Raw genomic sequence first — 23,992 nt, forward strand, 5'->3', positions numbered from 1 at the left:
CTAAAATAGTATTCCAACCTTCTAGCAGCATAGGAATCCTAAGACCCGCCCTTCTTCTGGCAACGTAAGCGCCACAGCTGCAGCCCCGCCCTTCTCCTGGCAGCGAGCTCAGATTAACAACAGTGAGTGCGGAAGTACAGTGACCAATGGGAAGCTCCGTCTGGAAGCCGGAAGTAGCTGAGACGGGAAGTGCCAGTGGTGGTTCAGGGAAAAGAGTACACAGGGACAGGGTCTGTGTGTGTCGGCCAGGTAGACATGGGGCTGTTCGGGAAAACGAATGAGAGGCCGCCCAAGGAGCTGGTGAGTGAGGCTGGAAGTGGCCTGGGATTTCCCCACACTCCTTGTACTGTAACATCGCTATACACAGTGTAACTCTGCTCTATGACATGTCACTATGCACAGTATACAGCTATATCACTCTGCCCTGTCACTATACACAGTATCTATCTATCCTGTGATTGACATGTCACCATACATAGTATGTATGTATGTATGTATGTGTGTGTGTATATATATATATATATGTCCTATTGGGAGAAAAGCGGCATATTATTATTATTATTATTATTATTATTATTATTATTATTATTTCACTCTGTCTATGAAGTATCAGTATATAGTGCATATGTATTTATATTCACAGTCTGTCTGTTGTACGACCCTAACAGCTCATGTATTACAGATCTTTTGGCAGCTGCACACATGTCATTGATTAACCTTAAATTAATCAGACACATGTAAAGGTACCCATACACGGTCCGTTCGTCGGATCCGTTCGGCACTGAATTATTACACATCGCATGCCTTGTGCATGCCTTGAGCATGCAATGCGATGCGATGTGATGAAAAGCTAGTACAAAAAGTATGTGCAGCACATACTTTTTGTACCGTACGATGAGATGCGCGGGAGCGCGTATCTCATAGTACAGCATGGACAGTGCAGAACGGACCGTCTATGGGCTCCTTTAGTTTCAGCTTGACTCAATGAACCTGGGGTGAGGTGGAAGGCCCAGTTTCTGAGTGTGTAACACTGACCACAGGAGATGCTACATTGGATGCTGAGCTCAAGAGCGGCTAGTATGTGCCCTCACTGTTTCAGCCATCACAGTGGTCATCATCCTCATGACGGTCTTCCAGCAGATGTGAGGGACGGCTGAATGGTGATCTGGTAAATCTCGGAGAAGCATGTTAGGAGTAGACACACCAAGGCGTTACTGCTAGATGCTATGTTGCCTCCTTGGTGCTGCCTGCTTGATATTCTTTCAGATCATATTGACTCTTCCTCAAATCCAGGCTCTCTTCATCCCCCCTATAGCTCCCTGAGACATTGCCCTAGTCCTGGCAGCTTTTACAGCACTTTTCCATGAAGATAGGGGATTGACCATGGTCATTTTGGTGGGTTATCTTTGAGACAAGCAGCATTGACCATGTAAGGGCGCGTTTCACCGTATTGGTGGGTGGGGCAGTGTGGCTTTGGATCTCTGCTGGGCAGCTGTGTGTTGTGACAGCCACCTGATTGCAGAGCTTCTATTCTGTGGTTCTGATACTTCAGCAGCCAAAGATGTCGGGTTAGATAAAAAGGAAGCCAATGATCAGCATGTTCATAGCCGTACCGATTTCAGCAGCTGTGACCCATTTAAATGTGCATGTGACTGGTGCGGTATGCTGTTGTGTCATGTGACAGATAAATTGCTGAAACAGATGCAGGAAACCACAGACTGAGAGTTAGATAGTGTAAAGATCAGAGTCTCCTACAGCACAGAGTAATCTCTGAGTAACTCCTTTCGGTACTTGTTTCCTAGCACGGCCACAATCGCGGGCATCGTGTGTCATTTTTAGTGGTATACGACGCGACCGACGCGATGCCCCCGATTTTCCCATTGAAAATAGTCAAAATCGCGTCGGTCGCGTCGTATGCGGCTAAAAAAGCCTTAAATGGTCCAGACGTGATGCCCACGATTTCCCCATAGGAAACAATGTTAAATGGCTCAATGTACCCGCGATGCCCCCGATTTCTCATAGGGAACAATGTTAAATACCTCAATTTCACCAAATCATCATAGGGAACAATGGTAAATGGGCCAGAAAGTCCCAAAAACACCCCAGAACAGTGAAATGTCCCCCCAAAAGTACTTTACGCCACCCCACGATCAACACGAACCCGAACCGTGGCGAGCGCAGCGGTACGCGTCCTCCGACCTTTTCATACCCCCACTATCCACGTCGGCGTGGAGTTGAGAATAGAATAGTGTGGCGAGCCCGAAGCGTGGCGAGCGCACGCGGATACCTTCACAGGTAAACGCGTCCCTTCGCGGGCTTCACAGGTATCCGCGTCCCCTCGCGGGGCTCGCCACGCTTCGGGCTCGGTGGCTCGCTGCGCTCGCCACACTATTCTATTCTCAACTCCACACCGACGTGGATAGTGGGTGTATGAAAAGGTCGGAGGACGCGTACCGCCGCTCGCTGCGCTCGCCACGCTTCGGGTTCGCGTTGATCGTGGGGTGGCGTAAAATACTTTTGGGGGGACATTTTACTGTTCAGGGGTGTTTTGGGGGGTTTATGGCCCATTTAACATTGTTCCCTATGATGATTTGGGTAAATTGACCCATTTAACATTGTTTCCTATGGGAAATCAGGGGCATCGCGGCTAAATTGAGGCATTTAACATTGTTCCCTATGAGGAAATTGCGGGCATCGCGTCCCGACCATCGCACCCGATTTTTTTAGTGCTTGCGATGGCCCCGATTTTTCCTCACGATGCCCACGATCATGATCGTTGTGGCCGTGCTAGGAAACAAGTACCCTCCTTTCTTCTCCTCCACAACAGTCCTGTGCGGTTTAGGTGTCTCCCAGCTAGCGGTATAATTGCAATTTACAGCAAGTCTCACAGCTCGCACCTTTCTGTCACACTCATGACCATAGCCTTTTACATTGCAATGTGATTGGCTGGATGCAGTCTACCAATCTGATTCTCTCTTTGCCAGGTGAATGAATGGTCCCTTAAAATCCGGAAAGAAATGCGTGTGATCGACAGACAAATAAGAGGTGAGACGGCCTAACCGCAAGCTCTCTTCTGCGTTTATAAGATTTTTTTATTTTTTATTTTTTTTTAATATAAATTATCCAAACTGTGCCATTATAATGTGTGTGTCAGTGATAGGCTTGTTGTTAGCGGTGATGACAGAGATTTCAGGAATGTCAGTGTACTTGTGTGTCGCAGTGTAGTGCGTTTACATAGGATCACATTTTGCATAATTTGCGATGTGCGCCTATGTTTTGTTCCCTGGAGTCACCAGGGTAATTCAGTATCTGCTGCTGTTTAGTGCTTCGATCCTTGTAATACTGATGCATTTCTGCTGCGTTGTGTAATATCTAAAGAAAACGCTCATGAGTATGAAATGTTTCTATGTCATTGAACTAGTGTCTAATGTAGTCTATATTCTAGCATCCTGCATCATCCAAAATTCCTATTCCCTGCCTGGGGTGTAGCACTCTGCTGTGATGCTTCTAGCACAGCGTGGTCTGTATGTCAGCACTAATATGCAGACTGGACATGTGCTATAAGCACCACAGCAGAGAGCGACACGCCAGGCAGGGAAGAGGAACTGCACAGTTTTTGAAAGAAGCAGGATGCTAGAATGTAAGTAAATTGTGCTTAAGCTCAGTTGTGCTTCTGCTTGTCCGCTTGCTTTATTATTGGCAGCCATTAGCGCTGGTTTTGCCTATAATGCTGACCATAAGTAAATTGATTTGATCCCGGTCGACCGACCAGAGTCACCCCTGCGAGAGCAGTACTTACCTCGCGGTTTCCATCATCAACAAGCCCCACCCCTCTGCTGTCTGCCCCAGACCTTGTTCTCCTCCTGCCACCATTTGCTTACCAATCACACACAAATTGTGGCAGAATCTTCATGATTTACTATCATTTGAAAAAGTCTGAGGAAACCACTCATAGCAATAAGTGCAATCCATTTGCTTGCAGGAGTATTAACCCTTTTGTTTGTCAAAATAGCTGTGAAAATTGCCAAGCAAACCTATTTATTCATCATAATGACCTATAATATTTACCTTATATTAGGAAATATAATCTTTTTCTTACATTACATTTTTTTTTTTTTTTTTTATTTCTATAACAAACATGAGCGACGCTGTCTTTTTTTTTTTAGGCGGATATTTTGCAAATCTCTCGGAAATGTTGGCACCCTAAGGGTTAATCTGCTGTAGTGCTTTGTGATCAGATTGACTGGAACAGGTCTTGTGACTTGAAGTCTAGGCCCGGCTCCCATTCGTACACTATAAATAGCATTATTGCTCACCTCAGCTGCTAGAAACTGGTTTTATCAGCACTTACGGCATTGAGGTAACAGAAATGTCCCTCCCGAGCCACCGTTCTCGCCCAAGAACCTCTCCTATTAGGAAATCCGTACGTCACTAGTTGTAGCTGTGTGACATAGATACACTAAGATATTGATGAGTTCAAAGTCGGTGGCTTTCTTCATTCTTGTTCTATGTAACCCAAGCCCCGCAGATTGTATGGAGCAGGATGATTGCATTACCTCCCCCTTACGTTGCACAATGTATTACTTAGACCAGTGATGGCTAACCTTGACGCTCCAGCTGTTGTTGAACTACACATCCCAGCATGCCCTACGTAATTTTTAGCATGCCCAAATAGCAAAACTGTATCAGAGCATGCTGGGATGTGTAGTTCAACAACAGCTGGAGTGTCAGGGTTAGCCATCGCTGACTTGGGTAGCGCGTGCCCAAGGTTTTATTTGTAGAATGCCAAGGTGTTCTACACTCCAATAATTAATTAACAGGCGCTTATAGGCCAAAAAAGCATACGACGAGTCCAGGAACCAATTTACCTGTCAGCGCTGTATGTATCGGGACGGAAGGAGGGAACCCGCGCTTCGTGATGATCATGCCACTGTAAGTCATGATGGAACACGGGGGCACAAGGTGGCAATGACACATTGCTTATCACTGTGCTGCCAGTATGCACTTATTTATATATAACACACTCCAGCGACTTTTATCCTTTCTTTCTTTTCCAACCACTCTTCCCTGAGCTGACAAAACCATAGGGGTGATTCAGACATGCAGGCTCAGATCTGAATTCGCTCCCATGGCCGATGGTGGGGATTTGCGCATGCGCACACCCCCCCCCCCCCCCCCCCCCCCCCGGATCGAACGCATTCGGCGAGTTTCACAATCGCAGGGGAGTTTGCTCACTGACGGTCAGGCAGGGGGGTGGACGCGGAGCGTACCCTTGCGAACGTAGACATGGTCATGCGTGCTTTGGGTGGGCAGATGATGTCACATGACGTCCGCGCCCCCATTTCAGCTATCTCCGTCCAGATTAAAAATATCGATTTTTATTCACGAACGGAGGAAAATAATCTTTCGATGGTGAGCGATCATTGAAGGATGTCTTTCCTCCGTGCCGCTGCCGCATGTGAGCGGATGTGTAAGCATATACATGCTGGTGCGGGAATTCACTCGGGGAAGGGGGGGGGGAGGAGTAGTGTTCGGCAGGTCTGCGTTTACCTGCTTGCTAGATCTGAATCAGGCCCCATATCTGGAGTCTCAACTGCTCCTGGAAGCTCCTCCTGCTATAACTCCTCTCCTATAGGCTGGGACAGCTTGTGTGCACAGGAGTCCTCAATGCTGACGGCTGTGCCTTCCAGTCCGCTATAGTGATACAGCTCCACCAAAGGATGTGTTCATTCGCCGTTCGGCAGGGGGATGTGTTTCGGCAGTCTCCTGGTCTTCAGGGAGATTTCTAATAGACCATTCAGACTACACAAGGGCCCTTATTCTAGATGACTCGGACGGATGCGTATTAACCCCGCCTACCGTATGGAAAGCTCACACCGTCCGAACGCGGTAAGACGCAGAGCGAAGGGACCGAGAGTGGATGTTTCGTGTGAACACCTCCCCCATTTGTGGGAACCGCCCCATCCTCCAATGGTCGCCGATGACGGGCCGAGCGGTCAGACAGTTCTGAGTGCTCGAGACCACTTGGACATGTTTCCGTGCGAAAGCAGGGATATGGGCGGGCAGCTGACATCCGGCTTTGTCAGCTGTCCGCCCCCCACACGTGCGTCACGGCCGCATTACCATACGTGCGCCCAGCGGTTTCATGGGAACGCCCTTGAAACGCGGGGTGTACGCATATGGTAATTAGCCCAAACAGCCCTTCACGCCCCTCTCCACCCCCTGATCGGACAGTTCTGACCGATCATTTTCTGCATGGAACTCACTCTGTGTTCGGGCGTGCGACTCATTCGCACATGCGCAGATACGCCTCTGCACATTCGCAAATACCAAACATCGGCCCTCCGACCACACACGGAGCTGTCCGACGCAATCAGAATAAGGGCCATTGTCCAAATAACACTTGGCAACAGCCAAAAAGGATCCTATGTAAAAACAACCAATTCTTACCGATTGCAAAGCGCTAAACACGAATATGATGTTTAAAATTGTTTATTAGTTCAAGTTTTGAAGATCCTTAGCAATTAACTAAATCTTAGATCGATGCTGTTGTCACGCATTTAGGCAAAAGTTCTCCAAGGCTCAGTGAAGCGAAAATCAAGGAAGGGACCACAAATACAAAATCTCTTCAAGGAGAAGACAGCTTGGAACGATTATCATCTGGTAGCACAAAACCTTTTGAAGGCAGCAAACTACGTTGAACTGGTTGAAAATCTGATTTCCTCATATCGGGCACTTGGGTGCAATATGTCTTTTGAAGATGCATTTTCTTCATTCTCAGAATTTCCCAGCTCACTGCGGCGCCGTTAGTGATGAACATGGTGACCGTTTTCACCAGGATATTTCTGAGATGGAAAAGAGATACCAGGGGAAATGGAATGCTCCAATGGTAGCAGACTATTGTTGGACACTTGTCAGGGATGCCCCAGAAATAGTGTAAAAGCGACTTGCAAAACGAAAGCGGCATTAAAAGCAATGATTTGTATTACTGTCGATGTTGTGTATGTATATTAAGCTATTTGTTTTGGAAAACAACAAATGTGAATAACTATAAAAGGCAACAAATCTTTTAATTTCATTGACTTTTTTTGTTTTCAGCACCCTAAATTCTATTAATAAACCTATCTAATTTTGGTACTTGTTTCCTAGCACGGCGCCCCCGATTTTGATCGAAGTGCATCTTATCGCATGGCATGCAATATAGCGGCATGCGATGTGATTTTTAATTGTACAAGCACCCTGATGGGTGCTTACAATGTTAATTGCACCCCCATTGTCAACGCCAACCCGAAGCGTGGCGAGCGCAGCGGTACGCGTCCTCCGACCTTTTCATGCCCCCACTATCCACGAGGAGTTGATTTTAGATAGTGTGACGAGCGCAGCGAACCACTGAGCCCGAAGCCTGGCGAGCGCACACGGATTACTTTACATGTATTCCGCGTCCACTCGCGGGTTTCGCTGCGCTCGCCACGCTTTGGGCTCGCTGCGCTTGCCACACTCTCTAAAATCACCTCGACGTGGATAGTGGGGGTATGAAAAGGTCAGAGGAAGTGTACCGCCGCCCCTCGCCATGCTTCGGGTTGGCGTTGATAGTGGAGGTGGCGTTGACAATGGGGGTGCATTTAACATTGTAAGCACCCATCAGGGTGCTTGTACAATTAAAAATCGCATCGATGCTATGCGATATTTCATTGTACAAGCACTCCTGTTAATTTAAAGGGAAGATCACATCGCACACCACTAAATATGGTATGCGATGGGCGCCATGCTTGCAAACAAGTACCCTTATTTTTAGGATCCCAATTTTTTTTATTTTTTTTTTTGCTGTCCACTGTAATCAATGCCTTCATACACACACAGAGCTTATTCCCACTGTGAGATAACTTCTGCTCTTTGGCCCTTATTCTGGTTCACTTGCAAAGGCAAATTTCTTCTCAAATGGACGAAAACCATGTGCACTGCAGGGGGGGGGGGGCATATATAACATGTGCAGAGAGAATTAGATTTATACATATACAGATTTATTTGTATATGAAAACCCAGAAGTTAGGGTGTCATAGGGACACGGGGCAGTCCGCAGGGATATAACGGCAGCCTTCCCCCACCCCCGCTCTTAATTGAATTACAGTTACCTGTAAGTACATGAGCTCACACAATGTGCCTTTATTGCTGCAGGATTGCATATTTGTTTTTGGCTGCTATCTGTATACGTGTGTGTGTGTGTGTGTGTGTGTGTGTGTGTGTATATATATATATATATTACTACTGAGGCTCGTTACGTGACTGTTTTTGCTCTAGATATCCAGAGAGCGCAGGAAAAGGTCAAGCTCTCTATAAAGGACTCTGCAAAGAAAGGTAACCGGGATGCGTGTGTGATCTTGGCCAAGGAGGTCGTTCAGTCTAAGCGAGCGGTAAACAAACTCTACGCCTCGAAGGCTCAGATGAACTCAGTGCTTATGAGCATGAAGAACCAGCTAGGTAAGGCGCCACAGACACGGCTGTATTGCAGGTGTTATTATTACCTGCGGGTGATTTCAAAAGTCTTGGCTAGCACACTGCAATGGATCCTGCCTGACTTGTTGGTGCTTGATCAGTTGGGCTTTGTTCATGAGCGGCCGTGGGTAAAGCGAAACGGACGTCTATAGCCACAAAAGTAGCCTCTACCCGTAATGTCGGAACCACACATATATTGCTTATTCAAGATACACGTAAGGCATTTGACATTGTGGCTTAGCCCCAAGTGCTGGAGTGTAGGGCTTCTGATGGCAATTTTGTTAAACCCCTTTTATTTGATGCCTGCATAGTGTTCCCGCTAGGCTGTTTTAGCGGGACGCTGCGCCCTGCCCGTTTTTTAAAGGGCAAAATGCGCCCTGCCCCTCTAGCAGCGCCCCGGTAAAACAGCCTGGTGCCTGCCCGACTCCTTGCACAGGGAAGCCCAGCGCCGCCTTAGACGGCGATGCCCGGCGCTTCCCCGGCATCAAGGCACCTTCCCCCTGTGGTGACAGGATCTTCAGCGCGGCCGGGCCCGCCCACTTTAGTGATGCCGCCGGGCCCGCCCACTTTAGTGATGCCGCCGGGCGGGCACGCCCACTTTAGTGACGCCGGCGGTCCGGGACCGCCCACAAGTGTGCCGTCGGCTGCCCCGGCCCTGCCCGGCACAATTTCTAGAGGGAACACTACTACATTATCACTATTAGTTAAGGGTAAACAAGGGGAACCCTTGACGATGCAACACAGCACTAGACAGGGATGTCTGCTCCTTACACCTCTTTTTAATTTATCCGTTGACCCATTATTTAGGATATTTCTGCATTACAAGTGAGGTGGAGATAAAACTCATGGCATTTGAAGATGGTGTTCTGCTGTATAGGGGTCATCCTAAAGATTCTCTTGAAAAGATTCTATTGCGTGATTTTTGGTAGAGGGACAGGATTTTAGGTGAATTTGGTGAAGTGGAGAGCGACACCCCAGGCAGGGAAGAGGAACGGCATGGGTTTTGGAAGATGCAGGGTGCTAGATGGAACGCTACATATTTATACATTACATTCTGCTAAAATCTCCTATGGATCGTTTCATTACTCGGACGGGTATGAAGCAGTGGCTAACCACTTACTTGTGGGTTTTTACTAGACATGTGCTGGCACGGTTTTACTCGGTTTTCAAATCCAGATTGTATTGGCTATCCAAAGCATGTGACAGCCGATAGCCAATACGATTCCATTTTGTTTTTACTGAATTTTTTTTAGTTTGGGGGAGAGGATTACTCCAGGCAACCATAGGGTGCAAGTTTCCTTCCATCAGTGCATTTTGCAGTCATGGATCCTTCCTAATACACCCTCATTAAGGGTGAGATGTACGAAGATTGAAAAGTGATTAAATGGAGAGTGATAAACCACCAACCAATCAGCTACTACCTGTCATTTTTCAAACACAGCCTGTGACATGACAGGTAGGAGCTGATTGGTTGGTGGTTTATCACTCTCTATTTTATAACTTTTCAAGCTTAGTACATCTGGCCCTAACTCTTTTTAAAAGAAAATTGTACAATGTATTTCAAAGGGATTGGCTGGAGATGACTTTAGATAATACATATTTTTCCGAGAATCAAATTTTTTTTTAGTCTGCCTGCGGATTTCCAAATAAGGATTACAAAGTCCCTATACAACACTTAATGGTATAAGACTATATTGTTATTGGGGCGTTTTCCTATATACTTCATATTTTCTGGTTTACTGCGGCTCCTTAGGACTCCAGTCTCCTCATGTCCCTGATAAAGTGGATATTTGGTTTATTGTTTGATGTTACATGCTAATTTGATTCTGCCATGTGTTAATGTGACCTGCTATATAGAAGCTGATTGTATCCCTGGTTTTGATAAACTGCTGTGGTTGTGATGTTTTTCAATTCATCGTCCATAATCAATGCACATTAGATGATGTGAAGTGGTGCCTTTTTAATAAAAAAGTTAAATAAAAATACAGTTCTTTCGCTAAAGGTGCTCATAGTGACCAGATTTGTCACTCTTACAATCTACCAGAATCCCTTGTGCAGCCAAGCGGACTTATTGTTGACAATGGGGTTTAGCTTACAGGGTGCAATAAAACTCCCCACTCCTAGTAGTCATGTGTGATGTCAGATGGCCCTCAGCTGATTCTGGCTTCCTATGTGTACCTTAGAAATGGGGGGTTATGGGGCTGACTGTGCTGCAAGGCGCTACTATGCTCTTTGGACTCATGTTTTCAAGCCTTACTCACATCTACCAGTTCCACCCATCACTTTGCCACAACATTTTTTTTATGCGACCATAATGATCACTGCAACACCCTTGCGTTGACCAGGCATGATATAAGTTTTTAGAAAATGTTGATGTATATGTAAAAGATCTACGTCTCTCCTCCACACGCATTATTTCATTTACATTCACAACTGCAGGGCTGCACCCACTCTGTGGAATTTCCTCCCACGCACAAGAAGACTCCCCTCTAGTCGGCCAAGAAGGCCCCCCCTCTAGTCGGCCAAGAAGGCCCCCCCTCTAGTCGGCCAAGAAGGCCCCCCCTCTAGTCGGCCAAGAAGGCCCCCCCTCTAGTCGGCCAAGAAGGCCCCCCCTCTAGTCTCCAAACCTTCAAGTGTTCCCTGAAAACTCACCTCTTCAGGCTTATCAAATTCCAGAACCGCCCACATGACCTTCATAAACCTCTCCTATCCAATCACATCCCCACTGTACAGGCCACACCTATCCTCACATATTTTCCCATTCATCACCGTCCCATTCTCCTGACCCCAGGCCAACGTTTGCCTGGTGACCAGATCATACAGCCCACCAAGAACCTTTGCAATCTGGTTGACTATTATGGTAACACCCACCCTTATGTATCAATGCCTATTTCCCTATAGACTGTAAGTTTGTGGGCAGGGCCTTCCCACCTCTGTCTGTCTGTTATTACCCAGTTTGTTTTGGCACTGTTGTTTACAAGTGTATGGTGCAATGGAATTTTCTGCGCTATAGAAGAAACTGTTAATAAATAAAAATTGCTCTGGTATCTGAACAACTTTGCACAGTGCATAAAACATAATAACATACTAAAATACACTAAATCATTATCCTTGTGCACAGTCACGGTGCCCCCAATGGCGGCTGTTACCATCTGGGGCCGCTTGCTACAGGTGGGTGTGGCTACTGCAGCGTTTTTGCTGATGACTGTAGCGGGTTCCTGTTGGCCCATTACTGTGGATTAGGACTGTAGCATGGATATATATCACAGTGATAGAGCAGGATCTAAAACAACATTTACATTTATTGCTCAGTAACTCTGAAAGCTTCTACATGCAACCGTTTGAAGGTAGCGAATGTATAAACGCAGATTTCCTCTACCTCCCCATGGCAGCATACTTCTGGGTTTCCGCCCCCTTGGGTAGATATCTGAAAGGAACAAAAAAAGACACTGCCCCCCTATATAAGGGACCGCCCTCCTAGGCTCTGTGTCTTTTTTTCCTTTCATGGGTAGATGGATGGCTTACCCTGCGGAGATCAGGAGGGCTGGTTCCTCTGCCCAGTGCAGCTGTGAACTTAGCGTATCGTGTCTGGGACCCCCGCCATCAAGTGTGGTCTGGGACGTCCGTCTGCTGTAGCTCCCTGCCGCCCAGTGCGTCCAAGGGAGAAGGTGCCCGGCGAGGTGTGCGGCGTCTGAAGCCGCAGGCTGAAGCCGGTAAGCGCGGCGTGTACATGGGGCGCGTCATCAGACGGCGCCCGGAAGCGGAGGTGGCGTCTGACGTCACGGGGATACACGCACGCCGGGCATGGAGTTAAAACTAGTCTGCAAACAGTGGAGGTTGCTGCAGACGTGTTCTGAGACCAGCAGACGAGGTAAGGCCCTGTGGAAGCAGCAGCGCTGCTAGGGCAATGGCTGTTCTTACGGAAATGATACTAAGTGTATGAATTTTTCTATTAGAGTACAGCGTATTGTGAAAGTGTCATTATGGAAGAGGACAGGAAGCAGCCTGCGGATGCAGGGTAAGCCAGGAATTATTGGAGCATTAGTGGAACATACTTCTTGTTGTTGTTGGAGCATACAGTTAGTGACTTGGCGTTTACTTATACAGGGCAGGACCCAGTAAAGAAAAAACGGAAGGGAAAGCCAAGTATAAAAAATTGCATACAGCAAAGTGTGTATTATGCAAAAGAATTTTACCTGAGAAATGTTCAGGTTCTACATGCAACAAGTGTGAGGGGACACAACAGATGGGATTACCCCAAATGACGGAGCTGGTCTCACTGTTAAAAACAGCATTAGCTGACACGTTTATGGCAAAAAAGGAAAGTACTAAGGCTTCTACAAAAAGGAGAAGAGTAGTACTCTCTGATTCAGATGACCCAGAGGAAGGGCCTGCAGCTAGACCAGAGGAGGAAGCAGAAGAGGGGGAAGTGTTTCAAGAGAAAGAAGAAATTGACTTCAACCCAGATCTGTTAGAAAGTCTGTTGTGTCTCATTAATAAATCCCTGAATATTGAGGATACACAGGAAGAAGGAAAACTTCAAGATTTACTGTTCAAAGATAAAAAGAAAAAGGGGAAGCAGTTTCCTTTATCAATACCTCTGAAAGAGATAGTGGAGGAAGAATGGCTTCACCCCGATAAAAAAGTACCTGTACCCATAAGAGTACAAAAAATGTACCCGTTTAACCCTGAAGAGGTTAAAACATGGGAGGAGCCACCAAAGGTGGACGCAGCGATTGCTCGCATATCAAGAAAGACAACACTGCCGTTAGAGGACGCTAACGTATTTAAGGATTCGATGGAACGCAAAATAGAAATGAACCTGAGGAAGCAGCACGTGACGTCTGGTGCAGCAATCAAAGCGTCATCAGCCATGGCTATTACGTCTAGGGTCCTAAGGTCATGGGTTCAGGACCTGGAGTCGGATATGCTAGATGGAATTAAAAGGACGGAACTGATGAAAATGGTACAGAACATTCAGATGGCGGTAGAGTTCCTGTGCGATGCCTCCCTAGATGGGGTACGGCTGGCAGCAAGATCCAGTGCAAACAACATAGTGACAAGGAGAGCGCTCTGGCTGAAGCCATGGGCGGCGGATAATCAATCAAAAAATAGATTACTATCTATTCCCTTCCAGGGCAAATACCTATTCGGACAGCAACTGGACGAAATAATTACAAAAATATCGGGTGGTAAGTCCGTATGGCTACCCCAAGATAAGGCGGTAAGAAGAGGACAGTTTAACAAAAACTTCAGGTACTCTACAACAGATTATAAAGAAGCCAAAACATATAGACCAGGTCGTAGTTTCAGGAGGCCCTGGTTTGGGAATAGAAGTACTTTTCGTGGCCAAAGAGGCAGAGAAGGCCGCTTTGCCTTTCGTCAGACACAATGACGCCAGACAGAGGGTTGGCGGCAGACTGATACATTACAAACAAGTCTGGTGCCAATCAACCCAGGACAGGTGGGTATTAGAAGTCGTGTCTTCAGGCTACAAAATAGAGTTTACCAAACTGCCGGGAGACTGGCTGGAAGAGTCACCTGTCCCAAGCAACTGGGAAGAAAGATCAGCATTATTAAGCAGACTACAGGTCATGATAGACCAAGGTGTGGTAAAAAGAGTACCAAAACATCAAGAAAACCAGGGATGGCACTCAAGGTTTTTTGTGGTGAAGAAGGCATCAGGGGGTTTTAGGACAATACTAGACCTGAGAAGGTTGAACACTTTTGTCCACACAAGAAAATTCAAAATGGAATCGATCAGAAGCATTCTTCCGGACATAGAGAAAGGAGCCTATCTAACAACGATAGACTTAAAGGATGCTTACCTGCATATTCCGATATTTTTAGGGCACCAAAAATACCTGAGATTCAGACTAAAAGGAAGAACTTATCAGTTCATGTCTCTACCATTCGGCCTATCAACATCACCAAGAACCTTCACAAAGGTATTAGTGGTGCTGGTAGCCAACTTGAGAATTCAGGGGGTGTCGATATGGCCATACCTGGACGATCTCCTTATTATGGCAAGATCAGAGGTTCTGTCAGCTCAGCACACAAAACTGGTGCTAGACTATCTAAAAAAGCACGGCTGGTTGATAAATTATCAAAAAAGCCACCTCGAACCCGCACAAAAAGTGATATACTTAGGAATGGTTTTAGATACACAATCTATGCGTGTGAAGCTGACAGAAGACAGACGTCAGAAGCTGATCAAGGAAGTAAGAAAAATGTTAAAAGAAAACATAAGTCATACAGAGGAGTGTATGCGAGTGCTAGGCCTTATGTCGTCAGCAATAGAGGCTATACCATGGGCAAGGTTCCACATGCGGGCATTACAAGGATGCTTCCTAGAACAATGGAATGGAGAAGAAAAAGACAAGAGGCAAAAAATCTTTCTATCAAAAGAGGCAAAAGCAAACCTCAGATGGTGGAACAACATGGAGAGACTAAGTCAAGGGAAGTCGTTTGCAACTCAGACACAGATTATAGTAACCACGGACGCCAGCAAGCAAGGCTGGGGGGCCGTGTGCGAACAACGGATGGCACAGGGAGAATGGAATATAGAAGCAAGCCGGAGCCATTCCAATATAAGAGAGATGATGGCTGTACTGATGGCATGCAAAAAATTTCAGAAGTTACTAATCAACAAGGAGGTTGTGATAAGATCGGACAATCAGTCTGTTGTGACATACCTGAACAAACAGGGGGGAACGAGGAGCAAAGCCCTGATGATGGAGGCAGCGAAGGTACTACAATGGGCAGAGAGTCATGTGGTAGACCTCAAGGCTGTATTCATTGCAGGGAAGGAAAATCGGCTAGCCGACACCTTAAGCAGGAGCAGGATAGCCCCAGGAGAATGGGAGCTGTCACCAAAGGTGTTCGAGGCAATTGTGAAGAGATGGGGCCTACCACAAGTAGATCTTATGGCGACAGAGAAGAATGCGAAGGTGCCTTGTTACATTTCCAGGCACTGGGAACCAGGATCATGGAAGGTAGATGCCCTGACGGAAAGGTGGGAGATGAAACTAGCATATGTCTTCCCACCATTTCCGGTTATTCACAGGCTAATCAGCAAGATAAGCAGAGAAAAATCCAGGGTGATCGCGATTCTACCATACTGGCCGAGGAGAGCGTGGTTTGCAAAACTAACTCAAATGGCGATAGACGAACCATGGATACTGCCAGATTACAAGGACCTAATACAGCAGGGCCGGTATTATCAAAGGCAGCCAGAAAACTGGAGGCTAACGGCCTGGTTGTTGAAACCAGGACATTGAGAAGAAAGGGTTTTTCGGAAAAAGTGGTGAATACACTTTTAAAAGCGAGAAAATATTCAACATCCAGTGTATATTACAGGACATGGAGGAAATATATATACTTCTGCAGAGCAGGGGGCAAAGATGAGAGAAGAATAAATACAATTCTGGAGTTCCTACAAACAGGATTGGAAAAGAACCTATCAGCGAGCTCTCTGAGAGTACAGATATCGGCACTAAGTGCTATCCTGGATCTGAAAATTGCAGACAACAGATATATTCAAAGATTCGTGCAGGCAATAAAAAGGATCAGGCCAGTGTTCCATAACCCGCTGGCACCCTGGGACCTTAACATGGTCCTGAATGTGCTGACGGAGGCACCCTTTGAGCCGTTAGAAGAGGTGCCCTTGAAGATGCTCACCATCAAGGTAGTCTTCCTTGTCGCAATTACTTCGGCTAGGAGAGTCTCGGAGTTGCAGGCGCTATGGGCGGAGGAGCCGTTCCTCAACTTCTTCGAAGATAAAGCAGTATTAAGGACAAACCCGCATTTTTTACCAAAAGTTGTTTCAAAGTTTCATATGAATCAGGAAATAATATTACCGTCCTTCTGTAAGAACCCAGCAAACTCCAAAGAGGCAAGGCTGCATAATTTGGATGTAAGTAGAGCATTAAAAATATACCTAAAAAGATCAGAGGCCTGGAGGAAGTCAAAGAGACTGTTTGTGCTTACAGAAGGGATAAAAAAGGGTCTAGGAGCAACAAAAATGACGATATCCAGATGGATAAGGGCATGTATATGTGAAGCCTACAAGATTAGGAAATTAGATCCTCCAGTGGGGCTAAAAGCTCATTCTACGAGAGCGCTAGCAGCATCGTGGGCAGAAAAAGGGGCGGCGTCACTGGAAGAAGTGTGTAAGGCAGCATGCTGGTCCTCGTCACACACGTTCACCAAGCACTATAGGGTGGACGTGGCGGCTACTGAAGATACAAAACTAGGAAGAAGAATTCTTAGTGCAGTAATTTAAAAAAAAAAAAAAAAAAGGAGGAGTAGAAGAGAAGTAGTACTCATAAGAAAGACTTGGAGCACACTGTAGATACGGTGAAAGAAACCAGTATCCTTTTTCCTTTTTACATTATATTACTATGCCCTCCCAGTGAAGAAAACTGCTAGGGTAGACCCAGAAGTATGCTGCCATGGGGAGGTAGAGGAAAGTACAGATTATTACCTGTTAATAGGCTTTCCTCTACTCCACCATGGCAGCCGTTTTCCCAGCCCTGAACTAAAGGGTTGAGTGTGTTATTTAATATGAATAATTATATGAGTTAAGCTTGTAAAATGAAAGACACAGAGCCTAGGAGGGCGGTCCCTTATATAGGGGGGCAGTGTCTTTTTTTGTTCCTTTCAGATATCTACCCAAGGGGGCGGAAACCCAGAAGTATGCTGCCATGGTGGAGTAGAGGAAAGCCTATTAACAGGTAATAATCTGTACTTTTTATAGAGTGAGAAATGACCGCATCTATCCATTGGTTCATTCAGGAACTACTTTCTGTAATACTCTTCATGTGTACTTACAGCTGTGCTCCGAGTCTCCGGCTCCTTACAGAAGAGCACTGAGGTCATGAAAGCAATGCAGAACCTAGTGAAAATCCCAGAGATTCAAGCAACCATGAGGGAGCTGTCCAAAGAAATGATGAAGGTGAGAGCGGAGTCCTAGAGCCTCACAAACATACAGCGTAGTCTGTGCTTCATCCTTCTACAAGATACTGTTACATATGGTCCATGTACAGTAGTAGCACTGCGCCATCTGGTGTCCAACATAGCTGGGAGTAATAGCACCGCGCCGTCAGGTGTCCAAAATAGCTGGGAGTGATAGCACAGCGCCATCTGGTGTCCAAAATAGCTGGGAGTGATAGCACAGCGCCATCTGGTGTCCAAAATAGCTGGGAGTGGTAGCACTGCATCATCCGGTGTCCAAAATAGCTGGGAGTAATAGCATAGCGCCACCTGGTGTCCAAAATAGCTGGGAGTGATAGCACAGCGCCATCTGGTGTCCAAAATAGCTGGGAGTGGTAGCACTGCGTCATCCGGTGTCCAAAATAGCTGGGAGTAATAGCATAGTGCCACCTGTTGTCCAAAATAGCTGGGAGTGATAGCACAGTGCCATCTGGTGTCCAACATAGCTGGGAGTGGTAGCACTGCGCCATCTGGTGTCCAACATAGCTGGGAGTGGTAGCACTGCGCTATCTGGTGTCCAACATAGCTGGGAGCGATAGCACAGCGCCATCTGGTGTCCAAAATGGTACTTATGTACTAACTGGGCTGCCGATTTTGAAATCGGGTCCATCGCATGCGATGCGATGGACCCGATTTTTCCATAGGATTCAATGTTAAAATGGACTGAGTCCATTTTAACATGGAATTCAATGGGAAAAGGGGTCCTTTTCATACCCCTACTATCCAAGTGGGCATGGAGTTGGATATAAACCTGTGGCGAGCGTAGCGAGCCACCGAGCCCGAAGCGTGGTGAGCGGACACAGAATACCGTCCCCTCGCGGGGCTCGCTTCGCTCTCCACGCTTTGGGCTCGGTGGCTCGCTGCGCTCGCCACAGGTTTATATCCAACTCCATGCCCACTTGGATAGTAGGGGTATGAAAAGGACCCCTTTTTCCCATTGAATTCCATGTTAAAATGGACTCAGTCCATTTTAACATTGAATCCTATGGAAAAATCGGGTCATCGCATCGCATCGCATCTGATTGTATGCCTTAAGTTAAGGCATACAATCAAAAAATCGGCAGCCCAGATAATACATAAGTACCTCCAAAATACCTGGGAGCAATAGCACAGCGCCATCTGGTGTCCAAAATAGCTGCGCTTATAATGATATAAAAGCTTAACAAAAGGGGGGGGGGGGGCAAAGGGATGCTTGGCCAGGCTGTGATGCCAGCCTAGACATGCCACTTCAGAAACGACATGTGTTTTATAATGAAGTCACTGAGTAGTATGCCACATTAAGCATTTACTCCTCGGCATGTAGTTTAGTGGCAGCGAGCCCGCCCTGCAGTGATCTCCCCTTCGCAGGCTGGAACCAGCATCTGTATAATGTAACAAGGAGACTCCATGTATAAGCAGCAGACCGGAAGTGTAATGTGCTGCTCTGGTCATTCCTACAGGCTGGCATCATCGAGGAGATGCTGGAGGACGTCTTTGAGGGAATGGAGGACCAGGACGAAATGGAAGAACAAGCCGATCTGGAGATAGATAGGATCCTATTTGAAATCACAGCAGGTAATCAGTCTCTCCTGCACCCGTTCTTATCACCAGTTACAATCCATGTAGCCTATCGCATGCACACACTAGGTTTATTTTTATTAGAAACCAATCAAATTACCAGTATTTCTTTTGAGGGAAGGGGGAGGGGGTGGGGGGACGGGACTGGAGCAATAGGAATTAGTAGCCATGCACTGTATTTGCTTATGCCAGACCCTTTTTAATTTTGACCCAAAAAAATAAAAATATTTAAAACTCCACAGCTCCATGTTTATGGGTCGCTGCATCCCACCTTGAGAGAACAGGCATAGTCTTTAAATGGCCTTCACCCTATCCCGTCCCTCCTCTTCCTCTCCCCAACACCAGCGGCTCCTGTTGTTGTTGCCTGCATTATGTGCCAGGTCTTGCCTACATCACATAGGCTGCAAGGTCATTTCAGCAGGGCCTTCTTATTAGTATTACTGTCTCATCATGATACAGAGCTGTGGGGATCCTTGTATTAGATTTAACATAAAACAGTTTCCGTATTGTCCAATAAATGGGTTCCCCCTGGTGTGTGTCTGGGTCTGTACGAGGGTTCTCCCTGTTGTGTGCCTGGTTGGGTCTGTACGAGGGTTCCCCCTGGTGTGTGTCTGGTTGGGTCTGTACGAGGGTTCCCCCTGGTGTGTACCTGGTTGGGTCTGTACGAGGGTTCCCCCTGGTGTGTGCCTGGTTGGGTCTGTACGAGGGTTCCCCCTGGTGTGTGCCTGGTTGGGTCTGTACGAGGGTTCCCCCTGGTGTGTGCCTGGTTGGGTCTGTACGAGGGTTCCCCCTGGTGTGTGCCTGGTTGGGTCTGTACGAGGGTTCCCCCTGGTGAGGCCTGGTTGGGTCTGTACGAGGGTTCCCCCTGTTGTGTGCCTGGTTGGGTCTGTACGAGGGTTCCCCCTGTTGTGTGCCTGGTTGGGTCTGTACGAGGGTTCCCCCTGTTGTGTGCCTGGTTGGGTCTGTATGAGGGTTCCCCGTGGTGTGTGCCTCATTTGGTCTGTATGAGGGTTCGTAGGTTGGGTTCGTATGAGGGTTCCCCTGATGTGTGTGTGTGTGTGTGTGTGTGTGTGTCTGGTTGGGTCTGTATGAATTTGCAGTTCTCCGTGCCTGTTTGCACCTGACGTCTGCGCAGATGCCAAACTTCGCTCCCCCGTGCGCACAGTGCTATTCAGAATCAGGCCCATAATGTAAAATAAAAGGAAAGAGGAATTCACTGATCTGGTCCCGGGTAAGATATTCTCATTACCCTATATAGCAGAGCTCCTCTCGGTGTCTGGCTGCCTATGTCATCACCTGCTTATATGTAATGTAATGAATATAAAGTGTAGGTTTATGGCCTGTCCCTTACTAAAAGGTATGAATTACATTGGCTTGTGTTTCAGGTGCCTTGGGTAAAGCACCCAACAAAGTCACTGATGCCTTACCGGAACCGGAGCCGATGGGCGCCACAGCTGGGGCCGTGTCTGACGAAGAAGAGGAGGAGGACTTGGAAGCCATGCAGTCACGCCTGGCCGCTCTGCGGAGCTAATAGCACTTTTATTTAGAGACTACTTTTCTTTTACATGAAACCTTCTTCTGTGAAAGTATTTTGGATTCTATATCTATATATCTTTGGCTTATTAAAGGTGGCATAACCCCCCTGTACCGATTTTATCCCCTGGTTCCCGCTACGTGGGCAACTACAGACATTCTCAGCGACCGCCACTACTGGATGGATGCTACTGACCACGATAACGAACAGTGTGGCTTCTGCTGGGGGAGATTTGTGGATTAGCCAGACAGTGGGTTTGCATCTGTCATATAAAGTATATTGCACTATATATACTGCCATTACCCACATCCCAGTTCTTACGTTCCTGGCTCTTCTCTGCTGCTGCTGATTCCATGCATCCTGTATTTAATGGCTGTCGGGTACATAGATCCTTACAGGTCACCAATCAGTACAAAGTCTGCCTAACATGACCTGATAAACGTACAGTTATTTTTATACAGTCACCAGAGTTTGGTTAAAATGTTTTTTTGCAGGTCAGGCACACAAACATCCAACTTTCATTGGCAGAAAACTGAAGCTATTATAGAGGTCTATCCCACCCTCAAATACTTGGGGTTAGATGCACGAAGCTTCAAAAAGTGATAAAATGGAGAGCGATGAACAACCAACCAATCAGCTCCTGCCTCATTTTTTTCAAACAGTCTGTGACATGGCAGTAAGGAGCTGATTGGCTGGCTGGCTATCGCTCTCCATTTTATCACTTTTGAAGCTTGGTGCATCAGGTCAATTGATTATTTTGCACCTGATCACGTCACAGTCATGTTTTATTTTGTAGTAACAAAAACGAACAGCGCAGTAACTTTTATGAAATTAAAATAACTTTTATTTTATTTTTTCTTTAAATGGTCTGTATCCCTTTTTAATGCACATAAACCACTGCACTGACCCTGCCGGAGCACCGTGTCATGCACAGCTGCTGGTGGAGGGTTCCCCGCAAACACTACAACCTCCGTAGGACACTTTACCCATGATCCCAGAGCTGGTCCAAGCCGCAGCATTGCCTAGTATAAACCTCTGTATAGTAAATCCTTAAGATGGCGTTGGGAGAATGTAAAATATTGCTTTCTTCAGGGTTTTGTCCAATGTACTGGGATTCTGAAACTGCTTTAAAGTAGAGATGTGATCCGGGTTTATCCAGATCTCAAAAGAGAATGTTATTGGCTATCAGCTGTCACATATTTTGGCTCCAAAACATGTGACAGCTGGATAGCCAATAAGATCGACTTTTAAGATCCGGATCTGCATATATTCTGATAACACTGATTGACTGGTGTGACAGCCAATGATTCACTAACCGGGCTTTACCAAGTGTGAGCAGTAGTAAATGAACCAAAGAAGGGTGCACAGGTTGGGCACACACCATTAGGGGAGATATAAAGGGGGCAGCTATTCCAGAAGGGAGGTTGTAACCAAACTGGAAAAATACAAAGGTTCTTGTATATGTAGGGAACAGGTTGTCGTGGTGATTCTGATGAGAGTATAACGGCAAAGCCTGATGTGGGAGAATGTACATAACGTGTGCACATGATGGTATTTTTCTATGAGATGGAGAATGTGTGGCACTGTATCTTTATTAAAGGCTGTTTTTACACTGTCTCTTGGTATTCTGTTTCCTGTGTCCATCTGGTGAGATCTTGTCTAGAGCAGTGGTTCCCAACCCTGGTCCTCAAGTACCCCCAACAGTGCACATTTTCCAGGTCACCAGTAGGTGCACTCATTATTCAGGCACATTTTAAAAGATCCTCAGGTGGAGCTAATTATAGCACTTGTGATTCTGTGTGGAAACCTGGAAAACTTGCACTGTTGGGGGTACTTGAGGACCAGGGTTGGGAACCACTGGTGTAGAGGAAACATATATTCAGTACTAGGTATTGCTGCATTGCCTAGGGACAATAGAATTCTGTGCTCAGGACTCAAGAGGTAAATCAGCAGCAATCAGTTGCGATCGTTAGTCACAGACACATTTTAACAGGTCTACAGGTGGTGCAAATTATTTCAGTTGTGATTTGGGCCTATGGATTCCAATACCAGGGCATTTTTTTTCAATCCTGGGATTGAAAAATGCTCAATCACAAAATACCCGGGATTATGTTGGTCAATGTAGTGACTCCTCCCTCTCCCCCAAACATGGCGCCCCACAGTGTCACCAAGTGCAGAGATTGTGAGGTGCATAATCGGAGTGGAAGATGGGCAGTGCGTGGGAGTGGAGCAGCAGTCGGCTGCGCAGCGTGACCTCCGACATCATTTCATGCTGCAAACTGCCGCAGAGCCGCACCTCCAGTGTCAGGAGCAGCCCACCAGCATCTGAGCATGTGCTTAAATGCTGCCCAGAATTAGATTTGCACAGGCATGGATTCAAATCCCAGGATTTGTCATACTATTTGGGCCCCTGAGAACTGAGACTCAATGGCAGTGATTCCCAAACTTGGTCCTCAGGGGCCACCAACAGTGTTTTTTTTCAGTCTCTAATACCGCTTCCACATTGCACATGCCAGCTTACACCCAGTATTGGGACACTGGTCATCCCCAGCATTTGCGCTAACATCGATCTGGCTTATTACCAGGTTGCTGACATCATCTGGGGGGCGGAGAAGGGCGGTGGGGCAGGGGAGGAGGTGGCACTAACCCTACCTAGCAACCCGGGTAAAATCCTTTTTTTTTTTTTTTCCTGGGTCGGATGTCGAGGTTGCTGGACCCGGGATATTTCAAAAGTCTCTTTCAAACCGCACATGTTACATCTGCCTCACCTGCAGTGCGCATGGTTTTGCCCATTTCTCTTTCATCTATCCTGGTGACGCAGCTCAACCTTGGGATGTAGGAGGGGTCAGAAGGAGCCAGGCACCTATGCTAAACTAATAGTCAACCCCTGGAAACCAGAGGTTGATTGGGCGCTAATATACCAATAATAAAAGTACATATTAAATATATTACTGAGCAGCAGTTCTCAAAATTGTACTTGTGTCTGTACAAATAAAACTGTGTTTAATCCAAGGCCTGGGTTTTTTTGTGCCTAGCCTGGATTTCACACAGGAAAGATACTGTTTCCCAAAGGGAATGGAAAACTGCGCTAATAAATATTGTTTCCTTTCTTACACCATGAGTGAATATACATGCTCAAACAATGGAGACTGTTTTAATTATAAATGCAAAAAACTGGAGGGCTGTTTGAAGGTGTGGGTTATACTCTTAAGGTGCCCACAGACGCGTCGATCCCGGCGTGCGTTCTGTGCTTAACTATCACACATCGCATCGTATGCCTTGTGCATGCGATAAAAAGCTAGTACAAAAAGTATGTGCTGCACATACTTTTTGTACTGTGCGATGAGGTGCTGCGGGAGCGCACACCCCATCGCATAGCATCGCACCGCCGGGATCGGTGCGTGTGTGGGCACC

At 46.7% G+C, this 23,992-nt stretch overlaps 1 protein-coding gene across 1 annotated transcript; it reads left to right on the top strand.

Moving 5' to 3' along the window:
* The first annotated feature begins 145 nt into the window (after window positions 1-145).
* Window positions 146-22,195, top strand: CHMP3 (charged multivesicular body protein 3). Its single transcript, XM_083145628.1, has 6 exons — window positions 146-300; window positions 2,985-3,045; window positions 8,299-8,478; window positions 17,328-17,449; window positions 18,927-19,041; window positions 20,430-22,195. Exons 1-6 carry the CDS (start codon window positions 256-258, stop codon window positions 20,573-20,575), a joined length of 669 nt encoding a protein of 222 aa, XP_083001754.1. The 5' UTR covers window positions 146-255; the 3' UTR covers window positions 20,576-22,195.
* The last annotated feature ends 1,797 nt before the right edge of the window (window positions 22,196-23,992 follow it).

The sequence above is a fragment of the Crinia signifera genome, chromosome 1, assembly GCF_055691185.1.
Source record: "Crinia signifera chromosome 1, ASM5569118v1, whole genome shotgun sequence".
Classification (NCBI taxonomy): Eukaryota; Metazoa; Chordata; class Amphibia; order Anura; family Myobatrachidae; genus Crinia; species Crinia signifera.

Bases quoted from the DNA above. Each gene is read 5' to 3' on its own strand.
- CHMP3 (XM_083145628.1), top strand. From the start codon at position 256: ATGGGGCTGTTCGGGAAAACGAATGAGAGGCCGCCCAAGGAGCTG. The intron at 3,046-8,298 runs GTGAGACGGCCT...TTTTTGCTCTAG, and splicing joins GATCGACAGACAAATAAGAG to ATATCCAGAGAGCGCAGGAA. The intron at 8,479-17,327 runs GTAAGGCGCCAC...GTGTACTTACAG, and splicing joins GAGCATGAAGAACCAGCTAG to CTGTGCTCCGAGTCTCCGGC.